Raw genomic sequence first — 17,781 nt, 5'->3', positions numbered from 1 at the left:
GGTCTTCTGGGTGGCGATGGTCTCCCCGGAAAGCACAGAATGCCATGGGTTAATATACACTCAGGCCAGGGGCAACGTCCAGGCATGTCGCCCCGGGGGAGGGGACAGTCTCTGGCAGCAGACTCTGCTTGCATCACATGCAGTCCTTTGGTGCCAGGCCTAGCACTTTGGGGGTCTGTGATGGATTGTGACTCCCCCTCAGCTGCCTGTCATGTGAAAGTCCTGAGAATTTCACCGGTGGGGTTAGGGGTTCCATAGCTGGGCTAGTTTGTGTAACAGAGAACCCCAAATGATGGGTGTTTATTGCCTCTGACCAGAGGTGACACCATGCACCCCAAACCTCCTCCCCCCACTCAGCTGGGGGGGGAGTCTGTGTGAACCTGGCTTCTGTGAGCTGTGCTCTGCCCCCACCCCAAACTCAGCCAGGGATGATTCTCAGTGCAGTTGGTGGCTTTGGCCTTTGTGGACACATACCTTTCCCTCAGCCTGAGATGACTGAACAAGAGGTTTCCTTTTATCTAATCTCAGCAGTTTGACTCTCAGTCCAAAGTCCCAACCAGGTATCTTCAGGGAGGCTTCTTTGATTGTAGCTTCTTTATACACTTCTTGTTATAATGAGCAAAACTTTATATCAATGTTTGAGGCATGAGCTATTTCAGTCTCTGACAGCTTGTACCCCTAGTGCCAGCTGCATCCTTCCATGCACAAATAACTCAAGTGGTTTGGGTTCAGTGTGAGAGTCCCAATGCAGGGGTTGGCATTAAGGCTCTTTTAGGGCTTCAAAGACCCTCTGACTCTCAAGAGTCCACACCAAGTATTTTTGGTGGAGGACCATGCAAGGGTTTTGCCAGTACCCTTACCAACACCTGGCAATCCATAACCAACACTATCTGGCTGCACCTAAGAAGGCTTGTAGTCCTTGGCTCTGGGGTGTAGCAAATGGCTTCTTTTCCTCTGCTTCCCAAGCTTCTTTTTACCTGTGAGATCTCAAAACTAAAATGTATTACTGCTTCTTTGTCTATTTGTACCATTTTCTTTAACACCCTCTATTCAAATACTCCCGAGAAATCAAATGCTCCCAAGTAGCATCGAGAAATTTACTTTCAGTCTTGATTGCTGGTAAAATACAGTCTGTACATTGTAGTAAAGTTCTGTCCAGCTTTTCTTTTTCCAGCTCTCCAATTTCTTTTTTTTGTTTCTTTTAATTTTTTTTTATTTTATTGTGAGTGCAGTCCATGTCAGCTGCGTTGTCCAAGACCTCAGGGGAAACCCTACTGGGTTTAGTAGAGAAGGTGGGTAAGCTTTGCTGACACTGTGTGAGTGAAGTCTCTCATGAGTGGTATTTGTGAGCACTTCATCTTTGACAAAGCTGTGAGTTTTCCACAGAGCTGAGCTTCACTTCAGGTGCTTCAGGAAAGGTCTGTACGCCACACAGAAAAGCTGCAGCCCTGGGAGTGGTGTCCTACACAGAAGAATAAATCACATCTTTCTGCCTAGGAAACATTATCATCCTGTTGAAACTTCGAAGCAGGCTTCAGAGAGATTGCTCAGTACAGTGTTTTTTAACTGGAAACGTGTATCAGCCCACTCAGCTCAGATAAGGGGTGAGGAAAGAGCACTGCTAGGGGCAGGCATGTATTGATACGTCATTAAGAGGCAGCAACCGGTCAGAAAAAGTTTTCCTGTTTCTCTTGTTTCCTCTTTCATCGCCCTGTGCCAGCGGAGCCTGGGGGTGTGCTTTGCCTTTGGCCGTCTGCAGGGACAGAAAGGAGGATGGCACCACTGGAGTCCACCGGGAAAGGAGAAGCCATGCGCAGGAGAAAGTTCAGAGGGTAAATTAAATTGCTGACCAAAAAACCACCAAACCACCCCAGCTTCAGCTCTGTGTTGTTGCTGCTGCTTCACCCCAAGGGCACCCCTCGCTTTGCTGGGTTTTCTGTCTGTGCAAAGCCTCTGCCTTGCTTGGGGAAGGGCGAGGGTGATGCTGGTGGCAGCCAACCTCAGTGGGACCTTTGTCCCCAGTGCCACTGCAGGGGATGAGGGGCTGCACTGAAGGCTGAGCCTGTTGGGAAAGTTCCCACTGGTTTAAAAGCTGTTCCGGGAGCCATGAACTGTCGAGGAACAAGAGGCACTGACGAAAACAGGGCAAAGATGGGGGTGTGTTGGGAAAGGGCAAAGGAAGGAACTGGCTTGCCCCAGTGCTGGGCTGCAAGAGAGGCTTAAACACCTCTTCCTTGCTCGGCAGTTTTGAGGTCTTGAGACAGCTGTTCTCACCCAAAATAAAGTGTCTCAGATCATTTTCTGTTCTATTTTCTGTTCCGGGGGCGGGGGGGGGAGGGAGGGGAGTTTTAATGCAAAGCTTAATAAAGAAGCGCCTCTGTTGTGCAAAGCATTAGCAAGGGACAAAAAAAGTGGATTAAAGAAGTTTTGACAAATCTATGCTCATGTATTTTTAGACATTATCATTATTGCTATTATTGTCTTGCAATGAGTTTTAAACAATTTCTAATAAAGTGTTAGCAGAAGGAAAATTATTAAATAACTATAATGATGTTTATTACAGAGTTTTAATAAGAGAGATATTAGTTTTAGGACTTGTGTTTGTAAAATGAGTGCATTTTAAAATAATCTCATTGTATTCCTGTTCAAGTTACAGATGATGGGACAATACTATAGGAAATACATAAATATCACATTTTAAAATGTATTTTGTAAGCAGTCAATACATTTTCAAGGTCTATTGCACATTTACATAGCAGTTGCGTATTAATAGAAAAGAAAAGAAAGCCTAGCAGACAGTTATGTTGGCTGTCATCCCTCTGCCATTTTCTTCCCTAATTCCTCTAAACATTTTAGGGTACAATCCACCTTTCAAATTATTAGTCACACTTTACAATGCATTTCTCTGCAGCTCTCAAATTCTGAAGGGATTACAAGTTCACTTCTATGAGATTGATGAACCAAATTTAGAAAGAAAAATAATACTGTTTTCTTCTTTTTACCTTTTATTATTTGCTAACTATATGTTTTGTCTCACATTTGTATCAATAGCTGTTTTGTGCTTGTTTTTTTCTGGATTAAGCTCTATGTGTATACATGTACCATGCATAACAATGCTGAACAGCAAGGACTGCTGGTGGTAACTATAAAAATTTGAAAAAAAATTGAAGTGATTGCATGGCTTTGGGCAATTTATCTGTAAACTCACAGTTCACCTAAAGTATTCTCTTATCTGGCTTGGGGAGAAAAATGAACCCTGCCTTTCTGCATATATTCTATAGTGTGTGAATGTTTTATCATGATTTTAAAATTTCTCCTCTGTCCTTCTGGTAGAGCTGTTTAAATCTTTGTTAATCTATTATTTAAAAATAGCAAGTTGTAGCCGTAGCAAATGTTTCTAAGAATGCAGACTTTTGGTTACATTGCATAAAGTTGATTACATCATGAATTTCACTTGTCTTAACACATCCTTAAGGTGTCTATATCTTGAAGATTAGTGTATTTCAAGATTGCTCTAAAGAAATACCTTTCTGTCCCTGAAAATATGCACAGGGCCCCTGTTGCAATAGCTTGTCCAAAGTTCAATATTTGATGGTCAAAACACAGGCAAGAGGGTGCTTAAGACCAGTTTAAATAAGACTTGGAAGTTTTAACTTATTTGTATGTCATAATCAGATGGCAACATCTACAAAACACACAAACAAACCAAAAAAACAAAACTTATTTGTATGTCATAATCAGATGGCAACATCTACAGACACCTTTGAATAAATCAGATCTCTGTAATCTGTTGTGATATTGCTTTCCAAAACCTTAAAGGTACCTTCTGTAAAAATTAGATTAACTTTCAAATAACATAATATAAATAGAAAAAAATGCATATCTTTTAACACTTCAAATGAGAAAGCATAAAAATTGAATCTGTGCTTTACTTTTGTCCCTCTTAGTGTTTTTTTAAAACAACATACTAAAGGAGTTATGCTTAATAAAAAAGTTATCCCTGTACCAGAATTAAACCTTTGATGACCTTTACATTTGTTATTACATTTACATAAATTCAATAGAAAGTCTGATAAAGAAATCTGCATGCATGGTTTCTTTACTTTATATAAATGGATTTTACATGTAGATGATAAAGAGAGATACAGTCTGTGGTTTATAAATTGGTTTGTGCACATATGTATTTTAATGTGTAGGAGGCTGGGATGAGGAAGGAGGACAGGGTAAGAAGACAAAGCTTTCTGACTGACTCAGATAAATGAGATTTTTTTTACATAGGTGATAAGTCATGCAGATAGAGAAAATACAACAGTTACTTTTTCTGCAAGGTTTCATTTGTCGGTAGTCCAGACTGGGTTTTTTTGGTGGCTTTTTTCTTTGTTTTGGTTTTGTTTTTGTTCTTGTTTTTGTTACTAATGAGTACTAATCTATAAAATAATTTTCAGGCTTTTTGCTTCTGTGTTCAGAATCTGATCAGTTGTCTACTAGATTTACTCTGAATTATTCTGATGTGGAAAAACATATGTCTGAATTCTCATATAAATCTTTATAAAAGGCAAATGTACAAAAGCCACAAAGAGCATGTTGAGACTTCATTATTTATGTATTATGGATAATTACTGAGTATAAAAATACGAGTATCACAACCAACACTGATAGTCTTTGTATAGGTACTTAACTGACAGTATTTAGAAGTCCTTTATGGACTCAGAAAATATCCGTCCTGGGAGTTGTATCTTTTTGTATAGAACACTTCTTTCTTCTTCTCTCATGTAGGATTGTGCTAACTGTGCTAATCCTTATGAAAATACAAACAGCACGAGAATCCAGTAAGGAGAAATATTCAGCTTCATAGTTTATCAGTGCATTTACTTTCTTTTTTTAGTTTTTAGTTTTTACAACATTTACAGCAGCTCCCTACATTGAAGAGGGCTACCTCGAAGCCTGTTAAAAATATCTGCCACATAAAAAAATGTAGAGAGCTTTTAGAAATACTCCCACTGATGAGGAGGAGGACAGGCACCGGAGGAGGAGGCTGTGAAAGTTCCGCATGCAGCTGTAAACGAGGGGAGGATTAATGGTTCAGGGTTTGGTTCCTTTAGCTCCTTTACCCTGCCTGGTGCCTGCCTCTCCATGTCACTTGTGTTGTTTCTCGTGTTTTGCCCTTCTTAGTTCTCCTCTGATTCCCTCCACCCTCCCCCTTTTTAATGTACTGGAGTACTACTGAAAACAAAGTCGTAAACAGTGATTCCTTGAAGTTTCTCTTCTGTTTCAGCATGTATATAGCTAGGAAGACATTAAGAAAACAATTTGATCCCTCCAATTTTCAACCGGAGACATACCTGCTATGCGAGCTGCGCTGGGGTGAGAGCGTCAACTTTTGGATACACTGGCTCAGAAATGAAGATTACAATTATGATTATAACAACCGCCATGCGGAAGTGTACTTCCTGGAGGAAATCTTTGAGGCGAGAAGTTCCAGGACCTGTCACATGACCTGGTACCTGTCCTGGAGCCCCTGTGAGAAATGCTGCTATAAAATATGGGATTTCCTGCAGCGCCACCCCAATGTGAACCTCGACATACGCGTAGCACGGCTCTACTACATTGACCGCAGAGAATACCGCGCGGGCCTGAGGGCACTTGACCGCTTGCCAGGAGTAACAATTAGAGTCATGGAAATGAAAGGCAAGGCTTCCCATGCTTTGTGGGACTGGGGAGGGGTGAGCTGGTGAGCTTTGTGCTTGGGTGCATTGGGCACGGGCTTGCTTCTGTGGTGCCCTGTGTCCCACCCAGGTTCCCTGGGGGCACAACCATCACCATGCAGTGAATGAGAGTCACATCCAGAAAAAAGATGCTTAAATAGTGCAGGAGAAGAGGGACAGGACCGTTAGCAACCAGATCTGTATGGAAATTCTCGTTTGTTTAGACTCGCCGTCTTTGTGGCACTCCTGAGGGAATGAGAGATAGGGTCCTTCTCCCTTGTCCTAAGGGAATAAATGCAGTTGCTGGGATAAGGCTGGCTGAAGAACTCCTCTGCAGTTAAGGGAGGGAAAAAAATTGCCCAGAGTGAGTGGCATTGATTCTAAATATGGAGTGGACAGCATCCATCAGCTGTCCTATCCCTGGCCAAGCTGTCTCTGTGACATGGACATGAAGAAGAGCTTAAAAAGTCTTTTTCCCTGAGCTTCTTGGGTATCTGAATAAACTCAGGTTAATCATCTTGCTTCTGTTTCTCCAGACTATAAGTACTGTTGGAAGAAATTCAGACAAGGACACGTTGATGATGATTCCTGGCCGCCCAAAAAATTTGAATCAGAGATAGCTAAGAATTGTTCGAGGCTCAAACGTATCCTTGCGGTGAGTACACTGAGAGACAGAGGTGATGCCTGATGATTTTTGCCTTTTCCTTTTTATATACCTTTCATATATTCTCTGTATCCCTAGCCTACATACTTGTAATTTTTGTAGTCTGATATTCTAGCTTAGTGCTGGGGTTCTGCTAGGCAGGGAGACCAAACACCCTCAGTAGGAAGCCAGAAAGCTCTATGCTATCTTAAGAAACTGAGATTTCAACCTTGATTGAAGCTTTCTCTCTGGAATATATTTTGTAAACTGGGCTCAAGCCTCATCTGGGGGAGAAATCTTTAGAATAGAGGGGTATCACACCATTTTATTAAGCTTCCTATTGGGGGATCCTTGTCAGATATGCTGATTTGCAATGTCTGTAAAAATTGTAAAGACGTTGTATAGTGTGTGCATTTCTGTGCTTTCCACCTTGACAAATTGTGTGCCATAAAAATCCTTATTAATAAATACTGAGGTAAAACCCCTTTTATCCCATTAACTGTGTCTAGCTCATAATTTTAGGACCAGAGGAAGGCAACAGAGGGAATCACATTAAATGATTTGCAGTTTAGGGCAACTGAGCTGTAAAGAGCAGGAAAGAAGCTCTTGTTCACATCTAGCTCTAGTTTACACCTAGCTGGATTTTAAAGGGTACTGCAGGAGGCTTTTGAAAAAAGTAATATGGTAAAATGATGGGAACTATCCTGTCCCACTGGGAGAGAAGCACTATGGATATTCTTCCATCATAGTATGAAGGAAAAGCTAAGGGTGCAGTTTTTCCCCTTTGGGCTCCAAAGTGGGAAATTCCTTGATTTTTACCTGGAACTCCAGTCTCATCCCAGAAACTCGCCACAAAAGATTACTTTCTAACCTGGATCTGACCATAGGTTTCAGTTTGCCAAATGATGCTACTCAGCCCCTTTCTGTCACTGTCTGCTGTGGTCTGATAGTCACTGAACCCCTGTATACTTCATTAAAGTCCCTTCCAGATTCCATTCAGTAGCTTCTGTGACTGGTTGGAAGGGTACAGCTTCTGTGAGATGAGAAAAGCTGTTCAAAACGAAATGTCTGTACCCTGGGAAGATTCAACCTTTGTTTTTGTTTTGTGCCAGATCTCCTGAAAGGCAGGAGAGAGAAGAGAGGGTGTGTTCAACAAAAGTGTTGACAGTTTGTGTCCCTGAAGACAAGAGACCCTGCTTGAATGAATAGGTCCACATCCTTGGTCTGGAAGGACTTTTAATTTGTATTTTAAAAACCCCTAACAAAACTAATATAAGTGCTGCAGCATTTTGATTTCAGTGTATTAGAATTTTCTGACAAATGCTATATTTAGTGAATGAGAGTGAAAGAAATCTATGGCTAAATGGGTTATTTGGGAAATCCATTTTATATGGCATATGTGGAAAAGTAACATCCTGGGCTATTACAACTAATAAGACTGCTTCTGCTATGTCTGTTTCAAATCACAGCAGGTTCAAAGTGCAGTTGGAAGATCTAAATGTCGTATCTCTATTTCCATTTCAGGGTGTTTATGTATAGAATCAAAGAACCACAGAATATCTCAAGTTGAAAGGGATCCAAAAGGATCATCAAGTCCAACTCCCTTCTCCTCACAGGCATCGACCTTGACACAATCAGTTTGTACCCATGAGAATTTTAGCATCAACAGAAGCAAGAAACCAAAACAATAGAAGGAGGATGCACAGCTGCTCAAGGGAAGCTGTTTTTTTCCACAGTGTATTTTCCTATCTTTCCTTCTTCCTTTCTTCCTCTGCTTAAAAGTTTAGTTCAGTGCTGCCACAGGCAGTTCCAAGGCTGCTGTCGCCACACGTTGTACAGAAAAGTTTAATCTCCAGGCTGTTCAGAAATGTTTAAGTTGTTGCTGCTACAGGCTGTTGAAACTATCCTAGTTTAAATTGCTGTGGCCTATATAAATAAAACTTTCTAATTAATTCTTGGTGTTGTTTTACCTTAATTTAGCCCAAGGGTATCCCAAACATTGGCTACCTCAGAGCAGGTGGTCCAGGACCACCCTCTCAGGACCTGGTAATTATCAGAATAACTTTCTCCATAGTTAACCCTCTCTATAGTTAGCTGTGTAAATAAGCACTTGTCTCTGTTTTAAACTGATCAATTAATCAGAGTAAGTGTCAGTTCTTGCCATACTAATGTCCCATCATTAATCACTGAAACACCAATCTGCATTTGGAAAACTCTGCTAACCTGGAGGATGTTCCACTCTCTCAGTGGGAGCTATAACACATAACTGACAGCAGCACTTGATTTTAAAAAGCAATTTCAAAAATCCACAGATGCTCTGTTGAACAAAAGCAAATCCTCCATTGACCAAGAGGTATGGAAGGATAATTACAGTATCCATGGTCATTGCATTCCAGCATCTCCACTCAGATAGCTAAAAGGTGTACAAAAGTATTTTTATTTGCAAGTCCATCCTGGACTTGGGCCACTAGATGAATCCTCTGGAACTCCTTGTGCTTTTAAGGTGTTTTTAAAGAGGCAGAGAAAGCTGGTCATACAAGTTGTTACGGGAGGATGGGAAAGAGAAACACAGACAATGTGAAACTGCTGAGCAAAATTTTTAAAGTGGACCAAGTTTGCCCGTTCATTCTCCAGTGTAACTAGTTGTTGGCACAGGCTGCCAGACAAAACAATATCACAGTGCAACCTTCCCAGCATCCTTGGGGGTGGTTCTGTAGCTTGTTGATCTCCTGTCTGTGCCAAGGCTCATTTTCCTTTGTTCTTGTTTACACTGTCCTGTTGGCCTTGTCTTACCACTCTTGTCTTAGCAAAGCAAGCTTGTGACATTCCAAGGTCATGAGCAAGGAAGAACCCAAAATTGTTTTCACAGTAAAAACCAAAAAAAACTACTATGGTCTGTGCTGCTCAGGACTTTTTTTAAAAAAAAAAATTGGTTATCTTGACCGCCCTCACTTGTGGCTTCCACTGACACACTGCCCACAGATGGCCCAGGAGCTAATATGTTTAGTATGGACTGCTATGAAGACAATTAACTCCATGCTTGATGGTGCCCAATAGTCATGATGCCTGGTTCTGGTGGATGTTTTCTGCTTTTGATGGAGGTTTTAGCTCACATGGGAGCTACAGCTTCCAGGTGAATTTTGGGGAGAGTTTAACCATATATGGTTGTCACTGAGCAATCCCTGAGTGCTTGGAAAAGAAAATCTCAGAGCTGAAAGTTTATAGAGCTGCTCTGAACACTTTCCTTGGCACAACCTATAGAAAATCATTGCTTTCTCTCAGGTGAAGTCCACCTGGTTATGTTGTCCCTCTCACATTTAAGCTGAGCCAGTTTTGTGGTGACTGACTCAGGCTCTCAAGCAGACCACAGACACAATCCCCACCGGGTTTGGGGTACTTACTGTTCTGCTCAGTGCTTTGACAAAACATGCATTGAAACAAAGACATAGAAATGAGGTAAAATCAGATAAATACAGAGCTCCTGTGATTCAAAGCAGTGTGAGAAGACTTTTAGAAGGACTGCTTAGAGTAGAAAAACATATTCCAAAATACAGATGTGTTCACTTGCACCTTTTTTTTTTCCCCCACACTGATTCCTTATGAAGTGTCTTTGATGATCTGGGAAATTCTTTGATTTGTACAAGATCACCAGTTAATGTGAAAGAATTATATTACAAGGATATCAGGACGTTTTGTTACTGAAGTCAGCATGCAGGTAAGTCCTTCCCACCAGCCAATTATTTTTCACTTTGCCTGGATCAGAGCTCATCCTCATGGCTGCTGCACATCCTCATGGCTGGCTGCCATTCCATTTCACTGTTCATACTCAGCCTCATAAAACTCACCCAGCAGTGCCAGGGTGGCACCAGCTATCTTAATCTCTTAGTTTCGGTTTCCACGTTGGAGGCTGAGCAAAAGTCCCAGTAAAGCATGGTGACTGTGCAGCGTGCAGAAGAAATGAAAGCAAAGGTACTGGGAGAGAGAAAAGAGCCATGGGTGGGTGTGCTTATCAGAGTTGCAAAGTAATGTGCTGCCAAGGAGATGTATTTGTGTACCTACAAACTTGTTTTTATATCCACTATGGCATTATTGTACGTACACATATATGTAAATATCTGTAAATATCTTCATAAGAGTGAATTCATACATATGGGTTCATACACAGACACATTTTAGCCTTTTTTAAATGTGGAAGTCTCAGAATAAATCTCAAAAGACTCTATGTGGTTTTTCTTTCCATAAAAAATGTAGATACCTACTGAGAAAACTCCATTAAATCCGAGTAAACATACAGTGAAATTTCCTTTTACTGTCAAATGTGTCAGCAGCAGAACACTTGAACTAACACAGGATTTACCATTTCGAATTAAGTCCAGGAGGCAGCCTGTAGGTGGAGGTTGAGACTTAAGCCTCCGTGGTATAAGGCCCAGGCTTTTGTCACATTTAAATTTAACCTTCCTCTTTGCTTCCAGACTTCCACTTGGTGATTCTCACCTCTTTCCAATAGATCATTCAGCCAGAGAATAAAAAGCTCAGAACCTGTAAAATCCTCAGAGATTTGCAAATTGGGATCTTAGCTGATTCAAACCTCGTCCTTTTTCCTCTTCTTTGATGTCTGATTTAACTTTCCTTCTGTGCTCCTCTTTCTTCTCTAAGCTGTCCATCTTCCCTAATATCTTCCATATATTTCCGTTTCTAGGACTCTCTCTCAGTTCAGATTTGTTGCCAGATGCTCATCTTGGGTTTCGAGTGTCAGATAAGCTAAAAGCCCTTTGAGGAAAGGGAGTGGCACATCAGCAAACACCTCTATAACAGTCATGATGCAGAGCTGTTGTGCTGCAATCTCTTTCCTGGGAGACCTCTGCAGGAACTTAGCTCCCTACGGCTCTGTCCACCTCTCTATCACTTAGTGTGCACCCTGGAGGCTCTTTGTGAAGTGTTCTGAAGAAACTGTGAAACTTCTAGATTGTTTTCCCTGGTGAATCTGGTGATATGTATACAGCATGGCTGTACCACCCCCGAAGTGGACATTCCCATGAAGGTCTAAGGAATCTGGTGTTTAAAGGAGTCATGGGTGGGTGTGTGTCCACCGTTCTATTTAAGCTTTGCTGTGTATGCTCCTCCAAAATGCTTTCAGGTTCATGAGGCATTCATATGAAGGTGGTGGTTATTAAAAAAATTCCATTTGCTGGAAGTGGTTGAGATATATTCAGACTTTACCAATAGTTCAGCATCACAAACCACCTTCACATTTATCTCTAACATTACCTTAAGCAACTTCTGTAAGGGGGCATAATTGACTGCATGAGAAGTAGAATAAAAATCTGTGCCACAGTTTTTTCTAGCAATATGGGGCCCCATCTATATAGATAACCCTTGCTATAGACACGCAGCAATTTAAAGATGTACTGGATTACTGCTGGTTGCTCATAAAAACCAAGAAACAGGATCCCCACCTAGTTATATGATCCTTCCAGAGGTTGTTATCCTCCTCTTGACTCACTGAAGTATGGTGTCCATAAACAGAATGTGCAAGTTCTTCTAGAAGTACCAAAATTAACTTGTGTGGCAACCTCGCCTTTCTGATTTTATTAGGGTTAAAGCAACTGCCGAATTTGGAAGGAATTCTTCTTCTCACATTAGGCTGACAGGACTAACAGAGCAATATTTCCAATTTGTGGGGTGGTTTTTTTTTGTTTTTTTTTTTTTTTGGGGGGTGTTGTTTTGTTTTTGTTTTTTTTTTTTTTTTGCTTTGTTTTTGTTGTTTGTTTGTTTGTTTGTGGGGTTTTTTGGCTTTCCACCATCTCATACAGTACATTCAGCTTCCTGGAAACACCTGAAAATGTTGTATTGCTAATTCCCTGCCCCCTGCTTGCATTCATTTTTCTCTCTCCACTTTCTGTGGCACATTGGTGGTTTTCCATCAGGAACTACTGCTGCTGATCAAGCCATAGCTTGCAGATCAGACTAATCATCTCTAAGCCAAATTCACACTTGCTTATTTGTAAATACCTAGTGCAAGGAGAGGGCAGTGAAGAGAGTGCTACAGCATCAAAGCATTCCTGGTCTCACTGAGGACCATGTCCACGAATGCAAAACCACATTAGTCAATCACATTTTTGTTTCAAGAACCTCTGAGTGTTTGAGTTGATCCCCTTCACTTTTCTATGTTGTGATATAGTGCAACCACTCGGGAACAATTCTGTGCTGAGAAGTGAGGAGTGACCTTGCAGCAGCAGAGACCCGAGGGCAGACTCAGTGTTGGCACTGCCTGATGAGCTGCCACAAAGATTCTTTCCCTTGACAGAGAGTCCTGCCAGTGCCTGAATCCCTCCTCCCTCTGAACTCCACTGTTCATGCACTCGTCTGTTTTTTCCTGCCCTGGCAGAAAACTGGATACTTTTTGACAATAGAATACTGCGAGCTTGCTGCAGAGAATACAAATAAATCACTCCCTTAGATTTACAATCCTACACCAGGCTTGGCACCAAGGAAGGCAATGGCTCTGTCCAGGGATCCATTGCTACAGCTTTCATCAGACCACAAAATAATTGTGTCACGAAACCAGAAAAAACTGTAAGACACAGAGACTGATTCTACCTGAGCTATATGAAAAATCCTTTTGTAATCCCGTTCCTCTGCTAGCCAGTTTTGGGTGTGTCAGTCAGAGGAAATATTCTCACTAGAAACTAGCATTATTTCAGTAATTTTTTAGACTAAATGGCAAATATTCTTTTGCTGCGTCTTGTGTGAGTTACAGAACTGATCACAGGAAGGTGATGCCCAGTTCATAATGCTGAGCAGATTTCTCAGGGCACTGGAAAATGTCCTTTCTAGTTACATCAGTGAACTAATATCATGAGCAAAAGCTGCTGCAGATACTCTGCAAGTGGCTCAGGTCTTGTTCTCAGGGTGTCCACGTGAGTACAGAGCTCTTCTCAGCTGTGGTATTTCAAAAATGTTTGGGTGTTCCCTCACAGCAAGGCGTCTCCTGCCGAAACTCTCCTGCATGCTGGGCAGCTTGCTTACAGTTAGCCTGAGAGTGGCTGCCCAGCCGCTGACCACAGCTCACTGGTCACACACTTGGAATATCTTCCTTGATTATGTGAGCACCCAGGCTCCAGGGGGTGTGTGTGATCCTTGGAACTCCACAGGAGAGCCCCCGTGAAGGGAAAAGGCAGTAACCACCACCACCTGCTGGAGTTCCACAGCCTCACAGGCTTTTGTGCATGATGGATGGCTCCTGTTTCCCTCTCTCCGTTGGGTTCTGTCCAACTTCCTCGTGGCATCTGGGTGCCAGAAAAGTGCCATTCCATGCCACAGCTATGTGTCTTGATGCCATCTGTGTGCCTGCTTTTGTCTCCTGTTGCGTTGGGGTGACTAGAGGAGATCTGTTTGCTGTTCTGGAACTGGAGGTAACAAAGAAATGTAATTTCTGTCTGCACCGCAAAAAAGTGGCTCACCTGTTAATTTCAGCTTCTGGAATGTAACTTTGTATTCCAGGCCAGATTTCTGAATGGGATCACCCCCATTTGCAGTTATTTGCTGCCAGAAACTTGCTTTCAGCTTCAGCCAGTGGGGTAGTGCAAGTAAGCATGAAGAAACTTAGATGAGCAGCATTAATGAGGCCCAAAGATCAGTGTTCTGACTCAGGAATTGAAACCGAAACAAATGTAAGACTAATAAAGGCACACCAGTGTCCCAGGAAGCAACACACAAATCCAGAAATCCCCATGGCTGCTGCCAGTGGCAGAGGTAAGTACATTTATGCGAAAGACAGGCTTATTACCCCACATTCAAGTGTAGATATTTACTATAGTTATATCTAAAGAGCTGGAGCTACACACAAATGTGTTTTGTTGGCACGTGAGGATACACAAGGACTGTTGTGGATTTGTGTTTTATGTCTTTGAATACATTACCATATCTTGAGTCTTAGGTCCAGCTTCAAAATATTGATATAATTTTGTTAACCTTGGTATGACAGGAAGAATTCAAAATCCAAAAATAAGTTTACTGTGGAAAGAGATGTCAAAGACTTTTAAGGATGGAGCAACTTAGTTAGCTTTTCTATTCATCTATTTTATTTTCATTGTGATAAATAACTAGAATATTCTTCATAAAGAATCAGGGCAATAAGGCTGTGCAAGGACTTGATCATGTCTCTGTTGATGTGGAAAACTATTTTATTCCTGCTAAAATGTCATTTCACTCTGTATAATTCATAATTTCCCATCTTAAAGAGCTAAGCTGCCGAAAAATGCCTTTAGTATCTTAATTCTAAGTAAATTTAAAAAATTATGTTATCTATAATATATATATAAAAGAAAATTAATTATTCTCATTTTATATACACTTGAAGACTGAAAAAATTAAATTCATTATTTTATCAAATAAAATGATGGTTCCTAGATCCTTAAATTTTCTGTCAGTGGATTTTTACAAAATAAATAAGTGGCCTTGATCACAATTGTTTTCCTCTAGACCCTCAGGTGGGCAGGGATGAATGAGTCATGGGGTCAAAGTTGCTTGCCACCATGAGAGACAAATTGGGCATAATCAGGCAGGTCTGTGTTGCCACCCTGTATGTATTTGTTAGTCGGAAATCACCCTCCTTTCTGTACTGGTATTTTTTCCTTGGCACTGATATTTTTTTAGTTATTGAAAAAGTGAAGAAAGTGAAGAAAGGAAATTGGTTGTGAAAATGCTTTTGTCTAGATTGCCAAAATTATGAGCACCAATGGGAAAATGGCTCAAATTTTGCCTGTCTTGTAGAAGTGGTTTGGAAGATTTAAAGGGATAAGAGATTTGATTCTGATCTTTGATTAGTCAGGGAAAAACAGATGCAGTACTGCCAAAGTAAATTAATTTAAACTTGAGTGTTTACACAATCACCCATAATGCACAAAACTGAGCAAGGGTTCATGCACAACATAGTTTAAACAACCATCAAGTTCAACTTCCAGGTTGGAATCCACACCTCCTGCATCCCAGAGTGCCTGTCTCCCTGTGCAGTGATTACTAATTAGGCTCTTTTAGAGAAAAGAGATTTGGCAGGGAGTGTATAGACTGAAAGGGGTCTGGACAGAAAGTGTAGAGGAAATTTTATTTTCTGACCTGATATTCTCAGTGACTCACAAATTTTTTCTATATAGATCCCTCGAGAAAGAACCACCAAGGGTAAGAGATGTGGCTCAATCACTGACTTCTGCCTGAGCTCCGTGGCTATTCCAGAGAGAGCCTTGTGCCTTGTTTTATTCTTACTGTCCCTTTCCTCAGTCTTCCTTTCCAGTTGTCTTACTGCTTTGACTGGTGCTGATCTCTGAGTGGTGACAAGGTTGCTTACCCACCCAACAGTTCTCAAGGAGCTGCTGGGGGTGTTCTGAAGTCTTCATCAAATTCTAGATTTAGATCGCTAAATGGCAACATTCTTCAAGCTGCTCATTTCTGGGAAAAGCTGGGAGTGGGACGCCTGGCTGATATTGAGAGCAGGCAATGCACAGTGGGACCAAATATCACTGAAGTGTTGGGATCACAGTACTGCTGGTACTCTTCCTCAGGTGGGAGATGGAGCCAGGAGACTTCCTAAGCAGTTATTCACCTAGCCAACATAGGTGGAGAGTGTACCTGCTGTACGAAATCAGGTGGAGTGGAGGACATGCTGTCTGGAGGAACTGGTGCTCAAACAATCCTGAGCAACATGCTGAAGTCAACTTCTTGGAAAATCATTTCAATAACAGGCCACAAGTTCCTTGCTCCATCACCTGGTTCCTCTCAACTAGTCCCTGTGGAGATTGCTCCGAAAGGATTCTGGAGTTCCTGAGGTCACACCCTAACGTGACCCTGAAAATATATGCAGCCAACCTGTTCCGGCACCACGACCCCCGTAACCGACAAGGTCTCCGCAACCTGGTGACCCACAGAGTCACTATACATATCATGAATGTTGAAGGTAACCCAACTACACTTCATCTAAGCGCAGATTAAAAGTTCTGGGATTATGTGCACTCTTGGTTTGTAATAGAGGGGATGACTGGCTTTGGGGAGGACTAGTGAGTGCAAAAATGTCACTGTCTTCTGCCTTGTTTCTTCCCCAGCCCTATACAGCAGCAGGACAAGCGTGGTCATTTCCTCTTGCTAAGCTGAACATGGAGAGTTAGAGGCTTCTCTAGCCATCCACACCTCCTTTATACACAGTGAAAAGTCCTGGGCATAAGACAGAACCTGTCCCTCCTAGAATACACATGCAAATCAGCTTGCCAGCTGCATCAAACAATTGGCTTCCTTTGGTGGCTGGAGAAGAGAAGGAAACTTGTCTAAAGGAGACTTTCAAATGATGCATTACAGAAGACATGTCTTGCACGTGTGCCTTTTTATGTGTGTGTATATCTTGCTTGCCTGGTGACATTTGGCTGTAAAAATAGTCCAGACAAGCAGCTTACAAAAAGGAATGTACATTTGAAGAGATGAACTTACCTCTGGAGTGTGCAGCTACAAAACCCACCAGGTCAAATGTGATCTTAAAGGACATTGCTCATCTTGGGGATAATGTCTCTGGGATTATACCAGCAGAGCACTGACAGATGCTCTGGCCACCCTATCAACAGTAAGATGAATATGAAACTGCTAATGTTAGTGTTCACTCCAGGTTTTCCCTAATCATTGAGATAAGTCAGACAGATTCATGATTGAAGCAACTTGTCTTACCAAAGCTGTGTTCTCAAGCACAAGGCTCCCAAAGGGAGAGGCTGACCTGCTCTGACTGTGTCCCACTTCCCTGTTCAGTTCTGCCATTCCCTAATTCCTTCTCTCTTGGCAAACATGCTCTGGCTTTTTGCCTTGGTATACTATTTGTGATAAGGATTGTCCAAGCCACCACAATGATCAATTTGTCTCTCTGGCAATTCTTTTTTAGACATATTGCTGTCTGCAGAGTTTTGGTTCCCCTTTCCACTAACTTATTTGTATAGTTATTTGTGTATCCCTTGCATGAATATCTTCGTCCTTTACTGTGTTCTTACTGTGAAACAAGTGACTCACTGACATGTGAATGAAGAAAGAGCTGGGCATCCTTTCATCAAGAGTGACTGGGTATCTCTCTTCTTAGATTACACTAACTGCTGGAGAAATTTTGTTGCATACCAACCTGGAGACAATGATTATTCGCCCCAGGACTTCAAGGTAGACATCGATCGGAATTGCAGAGAACTCGATATCATTTTGGTTAGTAGACACCTGAAGAAAACACAAAGAGTGAAAATTTGTGCAAAAAAACCGAGGAAAAGATGGTTTGAATGACCCTGGCAATGGTGTTAGCAGAAAGGATAGTAGGAAAAATAAGCATGGGGTTGATGCTGCATTAGCAGAGGGCCAGAAAGGCGAAAGATTGCCAAAGAACTATGTTGCTACATTGTGACTCTGTGGCAGGAGTAG

At 41.7% G+C, this 17,781-nt stretch overlaps 1 protein-coding gene across 1 annotated transcript; it reads left to right on the top strand.

Annotated features, from left to right (window-relative positions):
• Positions 1 to 1,212: 1,212 nt before the first annotated feature.
• Positions 1,213 to 17,781, top strand: LOC146445084 (DNA dC->dU-editing enzyme APOBEC-3F-like). The gene is made up of 9 exons (XM_085049708.1): positions 1,213 to 1,832; positions 5,276 to 5,688; positions 6,242 to 6,360; positions 7,873 to 7,885; positions 13,963 to 14,103; positions 15,504 to 15,528; positions 15,909 to 16,300; positions 17,456 to 17,571; positions 17,776 to 17,781. The coding sequence occupies exons 1-9, from the start codon at positions 1,774 to 1,776 to the stop codon at positions 17,779 to 17,781; spliced, it is 1,284 nt and encodes a 427-aa protein (XP_084905834.1). The 5' UTR covers positions 1,213 to 1,773.

Source organism: Lichenostomus cassidix, chromosome 1 (genome assembly GCF_008360975.1).
Source record: "Lichenostomus cassidix isolate B80296 chromosome 1, HeHo_3.0, whole genome shotgun sequence".
In the NCBI taxonomy this organism is placed as follows: domain Eukaryota; kingdom Metazoa; phylum Chordata; class Aves; order Passeriformes; family Meliphagidae; genus Lichenostomus; species Lichenostomus cassidix.
Note: the sequence above shows the minus strand (reverse complement) of the source record. Positions and strands in the feature narration are given on the sequence as shown.